This window comes from Cebus imitator, unplaced genomic scaffold, assembly GCF_001604975.1.
Source record: "Cebus imitator isolate Cc_AM_T3 unplaced genomic scaffold, Cebus_imitator-1.0 Scaffold187, whole genome shotgun sequence".
Lineage (NCBI taxonomy): Eukaryota > Metazoa > Chordata > Mammalia > Primates > Cebidae > Cebus > Cebus imitator.
Window position 1 is genome coordinate 2276117 of NW_016107502.1, and position 13151 is coordinate 2289267.

At 52.3% G+C, this 13151-nt stretch overlaps 1 protein-coding gene across 4 annotated transcripts in view; it reads left to right on the forward strand.

Annotated features, from left to right (window-relative positions):
- The first annotated feature begins 2506 nt into the window (after window positions 1–2506).
- SCNN1A (sodium channel epithelial 1 subunit alpha) overlaps window positions 2507–13151 on the forward strand; it is a 32274-nt gene continuing 21629 nt past the window's right edge. Inside the window, exons 1-2 of one of the 4 annotated variants that reach the window (XM_037744849.1) lie at window positions 2507–2976; window positions 3632–4122. In XM_037744849.1, the coding sequence (XP_037600777.1) occupies window positions 3647–4122 (476 nt within the window). In that variant the 5' untranslated portion in view covers window positions 2507–2976; window positions 3632–3646. Of the gene's footprint in view, window positions 4123–13151 lie in introns of all 4 variants that reach the window. The other 3 variants (XM_017546156.2, XM_017546155.2, XM_037744848.1) reach the window with 3 other exon arrangements.

Here is a 13151-nt window from a genome sequence, read left to right on the forward strand (position 1 = left end):
GGGGTTTCACCATGTTGACCAGGATGGTCTCGATCTCTTGACCTCGTGATCCACCCGCCTCGGCCTCCCAAAGTGCTGGGATTACAGGCTTGAGCCACCGCGCCCGGCTATTTGTACACTTTAAAAGAGCATCGTTAAAATGGACTTCTGACCAAAGTGCAGGTCTCAGATGTCTATTTTCCTCACAACACCAAGCTGCCCTAGCTCACTCCGGGTCTAGAATACTGCAGTGCTAGGCCACTGCCACTCCCATACCTGGCAGGACATGGCAGGGTCACCACTCTTTGGCTCAGCCCAGACCAGGCATTGCAATTCTTCTCACAGAGACCTTGATAAGAAAACTGTTTGCCATGCTGCCTTAAGCCAGTGGTTGGATTTCAGGCTCGAGCTAGCAAATAGAAAAGGCAGGGAGGTGCTTTTCAGAACCTTTGAGATCAAACAGCCAGGGCGCTGAGCCCCGTGTTTGCAGGGAGGACCATGGCCAATGTAAGAGCCTGGCTCAAGGGACACCAGAGTTTCTGGGGGTATCTGGGATCTTTGGGGCAGTGGGGACAGTGCAGAGAGCTTTTCACAGAGCCAAGGAGATAACCCAGCACCCAGTGAGTGGATGAATCCATGGGCTCTGTGTGGGAGTGAGGGGGGCCTTCCCGGCTTTCACATCCAGGTGCATGGGAGCCCCGATCCCCCATGAGTCTGTCTCAGAAGTAAATGGCAAAAGCGCTAAGAAGACAACCCCAGAGGAGGGGGAGAATTCTGAATTGTTTATAGCTCTGTTGTTATTTTGTTTTGTAACCTCAGAAAACTGGTTTATCCTTGGGAAGAGTTAGTTTCTTCATCAGGACAATGAAGAAAAATCCAGCCATCCCTTCCTAGGGGAGGTACCATGAGTGGTGTGAAGGTAAGCAAGGGGACCTGGTTTGGAATCCTGGCTGACACCGGCTCTCACTTTAAGAAACTGCAAGGGATGGCCACAAGAGAGGAAGCCACAGACCAGGCTGGACCCTGAGCCTGGTGTACCACTTTTTCTCTCCTTTGCCTGGTAAACTCCTTGCTCTTCAAGATTCAGGGCCGGGCGCGGTGTCTCACGCCTGTAATCCCAGCACTTTGGGAGGCCGAGACGAGCAGATCACAAGGTCAAGAGATCAAGACCATCCAGGCCAACATGGTGAAACCCCGTTTCTGCAAAAAAATACAAAAAGTAGCTGGGCATGGTGGCGCACACCTGTAGTCCCAGCTACTCGGGAAGCTGAGGCAGGAGAATCGCTTGAACCTGGGAGGAGGAGGTTGCAGTGAGCCGGGATCGTGCCACTGCACTCCAGCCTGGTGACAGAGCGAGACTCTGTCTCAAAAAGAAAAGAAAAAAACAAAACAAAACAGGTTGAGCAGAGATGACACCTTCTCTGGGAAGGTTTCCTGAGTCTCCTGCAGTGAGCTCCCCTGCCTCCCTCCCTAGGCTCCCCCAGCCCTTGGCTCTTATCTCTTAGCTCTTATCTCTCAGTAATCTGAGACCCGCATTTTGGTTAGAAGTCTATTTTAAAAATGATCTTTTAAAATGTGTACATAGAAACCTTATCTTAAGATACTGCAGCTACCTATTTGCAGGCCTAAGTACCCCCCAAGTCTGTATGGGTGCTCAGGCTGGGCCTTTGTCTGCAGGCTTGCGGAGGGAGGCAGGACGGGCCAGTGACCACATTCCTGCACTCTGGGCTGCCTCCGATGGGGCCCTGGAGGGAGCCGCAGCCCTCCCCATTGCGTGCAGGGCCTGGGCTGTGTGGGTGGTTCTCCCGAGTCTCCTCCAGCCCTGTTTTTGGGCCTGATTCTCTGACCCTTCCCTCTCTCCTTGCTTACCACTTGGCACTTCACTCCTTATCCTTTTGCTGCATTAGGTTTAGAAAGAGATTTTGGAGAAAAATATAGCCCCTGCCGATGAGTTTCTCCTCCTTTCAGGGCCTGTGCAGGCTTGTGCCATGCCCCCCCCCTTCCTCCCCGACAGCCAGCGCCGGCCACATCCTCCCTGCACCTTGTCTGCTTTCCCTGCCTCTCCCTGGGCTCCGGGTCTGTGCCCACAGTGTCCTGCCTGGCCCTGGCGCCGCCTCTGGGTGCCCACATTCCTGCAACCCCGTGACCACAACAGGGGCCATTACACATTCCTGGCCTGGCAGCCAATGGTGTAAAACAGAACAGAATGTCCTAGGGCCCTGCCCAGCCCCCAGCCTTACCTGGGCCCCTCCCTGGGTCTGGACAAGGTTGGAGGGGGTGGTGAGGAATCAGCAGGAAAGAGGATGGACCAGGTGGAGGCAGATGCACCCCACCTGAGTGCACTGCTCCCCCACCTGAATGAGCGGGGAGGAGACTTACAGAGACCTCTTCTCTCTTCTCTCCAGGGCCTGGGGGTGAGGCTGACCTGTGAGTGCCCTTGGAGGGTTTCCCACTTGCAGAGACTCTATCCCCTGGATGCACACTTAGGACTCCTCCCTTGCACTCCTACCTGAGAGAGTCTCCCATCTCCACCTCTTCTCACTCGGTGCCCCCCCATCCCTGTCTCTCCATCCTGCGCTGTCCGCTGTCCCTCACTATTATCTCCCTTTTTCTGTCCTCCTGTCCTCCGGGTTCCCCGCCCAGGCCCTCTCAACCTGGCTGGCCCCTTCTCTTTGTGCTGCCCTCCAGGCTGCGGGCTCGGGATCCTGCTACTTATTCAGATCTTTGCCCTTCACCCTCCATCCTGTCCCCCAGCCTCCTTGCCTATCAGCTCCGAATCAAAGCCCCTGCCCAGAGTCCGCCTTCTCAGGTCCAGTACTCCGGGTTCACCTGCCCTCTGGAGCCCTCCTCCCTTCGGAAAACTCCCAGCTCCGACTCCTACTCAGCCCCTCCCCACGCCCTGCTCACCTTTAATTGAGATGCTAATGAGGTTCCTGTCGCTTCCATCCCTGGCAAGCCGGCAGGCGGGCTCCCCAGTCAGGCCGCTGCACCTGTCAGGTGAGGGGGAGGAGAGGCTTGGCTGCCAGATTCAACTGGAAAGGAACCAGTCCCAGTCCAGCCGCAACCTGGGAGTGGGAAGCTGGAGGCAGCCCAGACCTTCCGAAGCCCTGCTGTCCTAGGGCGGAGACGGAATCAGGACACAGCTCGAGGTCAGGGCCAGAGGCTGGAGGTGAGGATCTAGAGTGAGAGGGGTCAAGGCAAGGGGGAAGAAGAAGAGAGGCAGGATCAGAGAGAGCAGCCAGGCCAGGAAGAGGAGAGCTGGGAGAAACCCAAAGAGAAACAGAAGGCAGACAGAGAGGGAGTGAGAGGCAGGAGCTGAGACAGATCCCAGAGGAAGAAGACCGAAGGAGGAGGGCAGAGACTGCTTCGGAGACAGAAAGGGAGGCGCTAGGACAGAAACCAAAAGGTGGCCCTATCAGGGAAGTAGAGGGGAGGCGGTTCCGGGAAGCCCAGCCGAGACACTTCTGGCCCCAACTCCTGCAGGTCTGCTGGCTCCAGGAAAGGTGGAAGAGGGAGGGAGGAGTGGGAGAATGTGGGCACCGGGTGGGACGTGGGCCTGGCCAGGGGCAGCCTCACTCAGGCTCCAGAGGTGATGGGAGAGGGCACTCAGGGCCCAGAGCTCAACCTTGACCCTGACCCTTGCTCTCCCTAGTCCACCCCGGGGCTCATGAAGGGGGACAAGCTGGAGGAGCAGGACCCTAAAGCTCCGCAGCCCACGCCAGGGCTCAGGAAGGGGGACAAGCTGAAGGAGCAGGACTCTAGCCCTCCACAGCCCACCCCAAGGCCCAGGAAGGGGGACAAGCATGAGGAGCAGAGGCTGGGCCCCGAACCGGCGGCGCCCCAGCAGCCCACAGCGGAGGAGGAGGCCCTGATCGAGTTCCACCGCTCCTACCGAGAGCTCTTCGAGTTCTTCTGCAACAACACCACCATCCACGGCGCCATCCGCCTGGTGTGCTCGCAGCACAACCGCATGAAGACGGCCTTCTGGGCAGTGCTGTGGCTCTGCACCTTCTGCGTGATGTACTGGCAATTCGGCCTGCTGTTCGGGGAGTACTTCAGCTACCCCGTGAGCCTCAACATCAACCTCAACTCCGACAAGCTCGTCTTCCCCGCGGTCACCATCTGCACCCTCAACCCCTACAGGTCGGTCAGTCCCGCTGCCTCTTCCTGGCACCTGCGCCTGGAAGGGTGGTCCAGGGTGCTGAGGTGCTCAGTGGGCAGGCAGAGCCTCAGACCTGAGGGTGAGGAGCCCCCAGCTTGCTGGACTGACGTCCCTGCCCGGTGGAGCCATCCTAGCACCCGAGGCTCACTCAGAGTGTGGTTGTCAGAGGAGCATTGCCCTCCCCTGCCCTCTCTTCTCCTTCCCTCCGTTCTCTTCTCCCTCCTGCAAGTGGGAGGGAGTGCTTGCAAAAGGGCAGGGGTGTGCTCAGCTCCATCCCTCTTTGGGAGCAAGATGCCAGCCAAGTATAAGACCTCGTCCACCTCAGCAGGAGAGTCTGATGGAGAGGTGAGCCTAGGTGAGGGGCGGCGAGGCCACGCAGGTGCTGCCGAGGTGGGTGCTGTCGGTCTTTTTTCAGAAAGGGATGAAACAGATTTATGTTATGGAGAAAATAAGGTGGGGGGTCATGGAGGTTAGGGCTGCAAGTGAGCCCGAAGGCTGGGGACAGACGCTTTACAGAGCAAGGAGAATGGGTCCAGCCAGAGAGCAGCTCCTTGTGAAGCTGTTCCCCCAAGATCCCTAGGCTGAAAAGTGGAGGCGATCCCTCCAGCTGCACTGTTCACCTGTGCAGCTGCCTGACCTTTCCGTGCTTGGGTGTGTCCTAGAGTTTTGGGTTTCCTCAGCGCTCTTTGCCAGTGTTGGATCTGGAAACCAGAGGGGGTGGTAAGCATGGAGAAGAGAGGAGGGCAGGGCTGGTTGTTTTTATGTACCTTCTATTTGTATTCACTCAGCCACGCCACACCTTGGGGACACCTACGTCAAGCCAGATACTGGGCTAGACACCTGGCAAATGGATTCATGAATAATTCATACACCCTTATTGAAGGCCGGGTAGTTTGCTGAGTTCTGGGGACAGAAAGCTAAAATAAGATGGCAGAGACAGGTATACAGGCCAGCAGCTGTGGCACACTGGGATACGTATGATAAAAACGGTGAGTTAGTGTGCCTTCAAGGAGTGTAAAACCTTTATGAGTGTGAGTGTGTGTGTACATACTGGTATGTGTGTGATTATGGATGCTTGGGACTGGTCACGCTGTGGGTGGAGTCCCCTTCATATATTCCATCATGTCCAAAGGTGTGTTATGGACTGAGAAAGGTTGGGACGTCCTGTCCTGGAGAGAAGACAAAGCCAGGCCCTTTTGTTAATTAACCTCTGTATGCCGTCCCGGGTAGGACCATTTCCTTAGGAAGCTGCCATGTGCACAGACAGCGCCAAGGTGTCTGCAGGCATCTCAGTTCATTCTCACATCTTACCAGGCAGGTGCTCTTGTTATCCCTATTTTACACTTGAGGAAACTAAGGCAAAGAGAGGCAAGCCACAATGTCACCGAGCGAGCCACTGAACTGTGACTCATCCTGTCTACACCTCATCCCAAAACTCTGCCTCTTTTTAATAGCCAAGATGTGAGGTGTTGAGTGAATGAAATTTCCAGTCAGATGTGGTTTCCATCTCATTTCAGAGCTCTCATGGGTCCTTCCTCTCGGTCTCATTTTTCTCCCCCTGGTTCCTGCGGGCATCTTCATCCCTTTAGGCCTTGGTGGAGGGGAGGGACGCAACAGGAAGGGGAGGGACGGCAGGCCAGGCAAGGCAGCGGGCACTCAATAACTATTTGTGCTTGAAAAGATGTCAGTGCGAGATGGAGAGGGAGGGCAGGGGTGAATTGGGCGAGGCCCGCACAGTTCTTAGGTTCTGCTGGCTGCAGGACCCTAGACGGTCCAGGAAAAAGCCAGGGAGAGGAAGTCATAAGCCCTGCCTCTGGGGCCTGCAGGCTGGGAGGCAGGCATCTGCCCAGAAAGACTCCCTCCTGCTTGAAAGGCTGCTGCGGACTTAGGAGGGAGAGAACACCTAGGATGGGAGGGGAGTCGGGGAAGGCTCCCCAGCACGAGGGAAGGAGATTCAGCACCCACCCAGCACTATGTACTTGACTTTGTAGTCACATTATGTGTTATACCCTAAAACTGGGAGCTTATAGACACTCATTTAATACTGACAAGTCCAGGGAGGTGGCCATTATTATTTCCATTTCTCAGATGAGGAAATTAAGGCTTGGCAAGGGGAAATAATTTGAACAAGGGAACATACATTATTTATTTATTTATTAAATTAAAAAATACTGGCTGGGCGTGGTGGCTCACACCTGTAATCCCAGCATTTGGGGAGACCAAGGCAGGCGTTGAGGGGTCTGGGATGGAGCCCAAACAAGTTTGTTTCAAAGAGCCCCTCACTTGAGGCCAAGAGTTCGAGACCAGCATGGCCAACATGGTGAAACTCCCATCTCTAGTAAAAATACAAAAATCAGCTGGGCGTGGTGATGCATACCTGTAGTCCCAGCTACTCAGGAGGCTGAGGCAGGAGAATCACCTCAGGAGGCCAAGGTTGCAGTGAGCCGAGATCACACCACTGCATTCCAGCCTGGGCCACAGAGCGAGACCCTGCTCAAAGGAAAAAAAAAACAACACAGTAATAACACTTGTATATATTTATGTGCCAGACATTTTTATAAATGAATCTACATTTAAATTAAATGATTCTGCTTTAAATTATTTAATCCTCACAACACAACTTGGAAGTAGGTATCATGATTACTCTTTTTTTTTAAATATAAAGGCGGGGTTTCACCATGTTGGTCAGGCTGGTCTTGAACTCCTGACCTCAGGTGATTCGCCCGCCTTGGCCTCCAAAGTGCTTGGATTACAAGCATGAGCCACCACGCCTGGCCAGTATCAAGATTACTCTTATTTTATGGATGAGGAAACTGAGGCCCAGAAAGTTAAGTAACTGGCTCAACTTCAGACAGGCAGCAAGTGGTGAAACTGGGACTCAAAAATCATCCCCCTACCCCCGACGAGAAGCCCGGGCATCTCAGGTTAGCAGCCGAGTCGCAAATCAAGTGTGTTTGATTCAAGGCTCTTTTTCTCGTTACACTTTAAGTAGGGATCAGGCAAAGGCCTCCCAGGGTTGTGGCAGCTGGTGGGAGCCCAGCGTGTGGAGCAGCAGTCACAGGAGGACAACGTGTCAGGCGTGCAGGAGGGAAGGATCCTGCTCAGGAGGGAGGCAGGGCAGGTGGACAGGTTCATGCAGCCTGGTGTTGGCCACCAGTGAGTGAATCATGTGGAGCGCGGTAAGTGACTCCTACAGAGGAAATCAGTTGATGAGCTAGAGGGACTGGAGTGAGGCAGTCCTCCAGGGCTGCCCACCTGCCGAAGGTCACCACCAGCAGAGAGAGAAGAGGAAGAGGGGCATGTGGGACTCTGTGCTGCTTTCCAACTTCGAGGAAAGGGGACAAAGCGCTGAAGACCTTTCCGACTAAGCAAGGGAGTGCCGAGTCCAAAGGGAAGGGTTGGCCACTGCAGCCCCTTTCTCTCTGGTCAACAAAGCAGTTCTTCACTCAAAGGAGAGGGCCAGTCATACCTACAATCATGGGAAGCAGAGCCTACAGACATAGTTTTCATCCAGTCCCAGGAACGGTTTAGGCTGGACCTAAGAACTTGGGGTTCTTGAACAATGAAGGAGGTCATGGTAGCATCTTTCCTGGAAATGGCACAGCAGGAGGCCCGGCAGCAGGCGTGGGTGAGGCAAGGGCAGTTTCCCAGACAGAGTCCCTTGGGGAGGGTGGGAAAGCCCTGAGGTAGGGAGTCCGTCCCTGCCCGTGGTTCCCTGATGTGGCACCATGACCCTGCACTCCCTGGGCAGTCTGGACACCAGGCTTTGCTCAGCAGCCCTGGCAGGAGGAAAGCCTGGACTGCTAAGAGTTGACTCCCCTCTAGCCCTGCCACGGTGGTTGAATCCTTCTCATCTCAGGAACCTTGCTACCTCTACGGCAGATGCCATTAAAAAGTTCTTCCTGGCCAGGCACAGTGGCTCATGCCCGTAATCCCAGCACTTTGGGAGGCCGAGGCAGGCAGATCCCTTGAGGCCAGGAGTTCGAGACCAGCCTGAGCAACACAGTGAAACCCTGTCTGTACAAAAAAAAAAAAAAATTAGCCAGGCGTGGTGGTGTGCACCTGCGGTCCCAGCTCCTCAGGAGCCTCCTGAGGCATGAAAATCATTTGAGCCTCTCACTGCCCTGGCTGTTTATGCTCTGGGCGATCATTGGTTTGTGAGCACCTACTGCTCTTAAAATGTCCTAGGGCCAGGCATGGTGGCTCACACCTATAATCCCGGCAGTTTGGGAGGCTGGGGTGGGCAGATCACCTGAGGTCAGGAGTTCAAGACCAGCCTGGCTAACATGACAAAACCCTGTCTCTACTAAAAAATACAAACACTAGCCAGGCGTGGTTCTGTGCACCTGCTACTCGGGAGGCTGAGGTGAGGCAGAGAATTGCTTGAACCTGGGAGGCAGAGATTGTAGGGACCTGAGATCATGCCGCGGCACTCCAACCTGGGCAACAGAGTGAGACTCTGTCTCAGAAAAAAAAAAAAAAAATGTTGTAGCCAGGACTGAACTCCACATGTGATCTGAGAGCTCAGAACAGGCTCTAGTGGGGCGATCTCTGTTACCTGGCCTCTGTCCTCAGGGGGCTCACAGGTGAGGGGCACCTGTCTGCGAACACACTGTGGTGTGGGCTGAGCTTGGAGGGACTGTGTGTGGGGAGGACTCCCCTGGGGTTGTGTGTTCACAGCCCCCTTGGAGAAAAGACTGGAGATGCTGAGAGGTGGAGAATGGCCTGTGGCAGGGCCAGAAGGGGCCAAAGAAGGAGAAGTCCAGGCTTCTAGGTGTCCCTGCAGGTGGGAGAGAGCACTTGCTGGGAGGAAGTTAGTGCGTTTCTTGTGCCCAGCTCTGCCTGGTAATCTGGGAATGCTGGCTGAGTGCTCCGGTAGGGCCTCCGGGTGGGATGGGCCTAGGCAAGTCCCAAGGCTGTCAGGGTGATCATGGGCTCTTCTGTGAGAGGAGACCACCAGGGCTAAGAGGGAGGGAAGAGGAGGAGACCAGATGACGAGGGAGCAGGTGTCAGGCCCCAAGTCTCCCAGGGTCCCTGTACCCTGCTGGCCTGTCCTGGACAGAGAGGGCCAGCTGCAGGGAAAGGAGGCTGCCGCCTGATCTCAATGCTTCAGAGCTGGGAGGCAGACACAGTGGAAAAGCAGAGGCCATGGCGTGAACAGGCCTGGCTTCACATCTTGGCTCCAGTCTTTCCTGACTGAGTGACCCTGGGAAACTTGCCTAGTTGACAGGCCTCAGTTTCTCCAACTGTAAAATGGAAATAGTAATGCCTGCCTGCTGGAATTGCGTATGGGCTGACTCACCCTCCGGTCAGCGGAGGGCTGCTCGCCAGAGCAGATGGGAGTGAGGGCGGTGAGCATGACCTGGGGAGGAGGTCAAGGCTAGAAGGGCTGGCCTGTCTGGAGGAACCCCTGTGAGCATTCTTTTTTTTTTTTTTTTGAGACAGAATTTCACTCTGTTGCCCAGGCTGGAGTGCAGTGGCGTGATCTTGGCTCACTGCAATCTCTGCCTCCCGGTTTGGAGCAATTTTCCTGCCTCAGCCTCCCGAGTAGCTGGGATTACAGGTGTGTGCCACCATGCCCAGCTAATTTTTGTATTTTTAGTAGAGACAGGATTTCACCATGTTGGCCAGGCTGGTCTTGAACTCCTGGTCTGAAGTGATCCACCCACCTCAGCCTCCCAGAGTGCTGGGATTATAGGCATGAGCCACCGTGCCCAGCCCCTGTGGGCATTCTTTATCCCTTCCTTCTAGCTGCTGGTCTCCTCAAAACAAGATCAGGTGTCGTCAGTGTGCCCTCTGTTTAGTGGTCAATTCTCTTAGCTCTGGGTGTCCTCTGCCTCTCGCTATAGGAATTTCCAGTATTAGGGGGTCAGGAAGGGAGAGATTTGTTTTTTGAGAGAGTGATATAGGAATCCTTTATATCTTATGCCAAAAAAGGGGAGCAGCAGAGCTTGTGGAGTGAAGGAATTCCCTATGGAGTCCAACCTCCCCTGGTGGCCTTGTCACAGGTGTGTGTGGGGGGATCAAGGGCTGGGAGCCCAGGCTGTGCTCAGTGCGGGGCTCACCCGTGAGGCCTGGCAGGAGGGAGGGGCGTAGAGTGGCAGCATGGAGGAGAGAGCCTGGTGCAGGGATGGCATGGGGCTCCCCAGGGAAGAGGAGTGTGGCCAGAGAAGTGACAACCAGATTGAAGTTGGCGATGAGAGAGAGAGGAACAGGAGGCAGAAGGGACCCGAGCCAGCTTGGGGGAGGGGTGGAAAGGGAGGCCCAGCCAGGATGTGGTGGAAATAACTCCAGCCAAGTGGGGGATCCGGATTCCTCCTGTGTGACCTTGAGAAAGGCAATTCGCTTTCCTGGGCTCCAGGCTCCTCTGTGTCTTCCTGATCGTCGATGGTCTCTTCACTTTGTGTCATTGAATATTTCCTCATTCAACCCTCCAAGAGCTTCATGTGGTAGGCAGATCTAGTGTTATGCCCATTTTACGGATAAGGAATTCAGACGGAGATTCAGAAAGGTTGGGTAACTTACCCAGCGTTACATAGATAGAAAGCGTGTGACCAGAACACCAGGCCCCACATCTCATAGATTCTGGCTCTGGTGCTCTTTCTGGGGCACCATGTGGCCCTCCTAAAATAGCCAGAGGTAGCAGGGAAGGACCAGAGGGCAGTGTGGCAGTTGGAGTGCTGTCTGACCCATCTGTTAGCTGTGCCGTCTGGAACAAGTCATCATGCCTCAGGTTTTTCACCTGGAAAAGGGAGCGACAATTGTGTTAGCTAATAGTGGCTAACAGTATAGTGTGTTACGCTGAAGATTAAATCATGTTAAAGAAGTTTTAGCCTAAAGCCGTCTCTTTGCCCTTTTAAAGTTTGACCTAAAGGTTTCTTTGTGCATGGTGAACTGCAGCCTAGCTGGATGCGTGTTTACACTAAAGTGTGTTACACTACAACCTAGCTTTGTAGCGATCACAGAGTTTTGGCCAATGAAAGGCAGCCCACTGTTCAAACCTTGTCCAAATAAGGCAAATGCCAAAGATATAACCAATCTGGCTGTTTCTGTACCTCACTTCCGTTTTCTGTGCGTCACTTTGCTTTTCCTGTCCATGAATATGACCTGACCATTCAGCAGCCCCCAGAGTCACTCTGAACCTATTCTGGTTGGGCGGGTGGTGGGGGGGCTACTTGATTCGAGATTCATTTTTTGCTCCATGAATCTCAAGTTAAATTTAATTCGTTTAAAGTTTTTAACTATTAAATACATTTAATTAAGTACATTCTAATGCCACAGTGCCTGGCTCATAGTAAGTGCTCAATAAATGCTAGCTATGATTGCCGTTCTTTTAACTACTAATAACAAGCAAGTCCCTTAGGATGCCAAACACACACCTTTGGCCAGAGCTACATTTCCTCCGGTGAGAGGTTTAAGGGCTGCCAGAGCCGATGCCTAAGGCCCAGCCAGCTAGACTTTTATGGTGGAGATGGACATAGAGCTAAATGGAAGAGGAAGTGAAGATCCGGACTAGACAGTGGTTCATGTAGCTGCACGTTAGGACCACGTGGGGGCTCTTCTAAACAACCTTGTTCTGGCCCCATCCCAGATTCATTAAATCTGTATCTCTGGCAAGTAGGACCCTGCACTGGTACTTTTTTCTTTAAGTGAGGCATAATTTACATACAATAAAATGAACAAATCTTGAGTGCCCCCTGAGGTTTGACAGTCAAGACGTTGAACACTCGTATTACCTGGTGCCCTTTCCATCAATTCCTCTTCCTCTCCCACCATCATTTTCTGAATTCTATCGCCATTGACTAGTTTGGTCTGTCGTAGAATTCATATAAATGGGATCATACAGTATGTATTTTCTTGTATGTGCATCTGACTTATTTTGCTTAATGTTTCTGGAATTCTTCCCTGTTCTTTTGCAAGTATCAGTTCCTTTTTATTGCTGAGTGGTTTTGATGAACCGATTCTGGTTGAGGGACTGCCTGATTAGAGTATCATTCTTTGCTCAAGTAAACTCTGGTAAATATAATTTTGTCTAAAGTTCTTCTTTTAACAATTAAATAAGGTACATTCTAATACCATAGTGCCCGGCACATAGTAAGTGCTCAATAAATGCTAGCTATGATTGCCATTCCTTTTTTTTGTTTGTTTTGTTTAAAGACAGGGTCTTGCTCAGTTGCCTAGGCTGGAGTGCAGTCTCTGTTGCCCAGGCTGGAGTGCAGTCACATGATCACAACTCACTGTAGCCTCTTACACTCCCAGACTCAGGCAATTCTTCTGCCTCAGCCTTCTGAGTAGCTGGGAGTACAGGTGTGTACCACCACATCTGGTCAATTTTTGTATTTTTTTATAGATACAGGGTTTTGTCGTGTTGCCCAAGCTGGTCTCAAACTCCTGAGCTCAAGTGATCTACCCACTTGACCTTCCAAATTTGGAATTGCAGGTGTAAACCACCATGCCCCGCTGATTGCCATTCTTTTAATTAGCAGTAATGAGCAAGATTCCTAGAATGCCAAACACACACCTTTGAGTTGCTTTAGGCTTTTTGGCTATTATAAATAAAATTGCTATGAACATTCATGTACAAATCTTTATGTTTTTCTTGCTCTTGTGTAGTAGCTAGGAGTGGACCTGGTAAAATATTTAGAAATGAAATTACTGGGTCATAAGGTAGATATGTATGTTTAAATTTATAAGCACTACTGGCAGGTCCTCCGAAGCAGTGGTACCATTTTATACTCCCATCAGCAGCTTAGAATAATTCTAGTTGCTGTCTACATCTTCACCAACACTTGGTATTTTCAGTCTTTCTAATTTTAGCCTTTCTAATGGTATTTTATTATGGATTTAATTAGCATTTCTCTGAGGACTAATTATGTTGGGTAGCTTTTCAGGTGTTTGGTGACCATTTATATATTTTTTTGGTCATTTTAAAAAATTTTAAATTGCTAATTTATAAGAATTCTTTTTATATCAAGATGATCTTTTCTTTTTTTTTTTTTTTTTTTTTTTT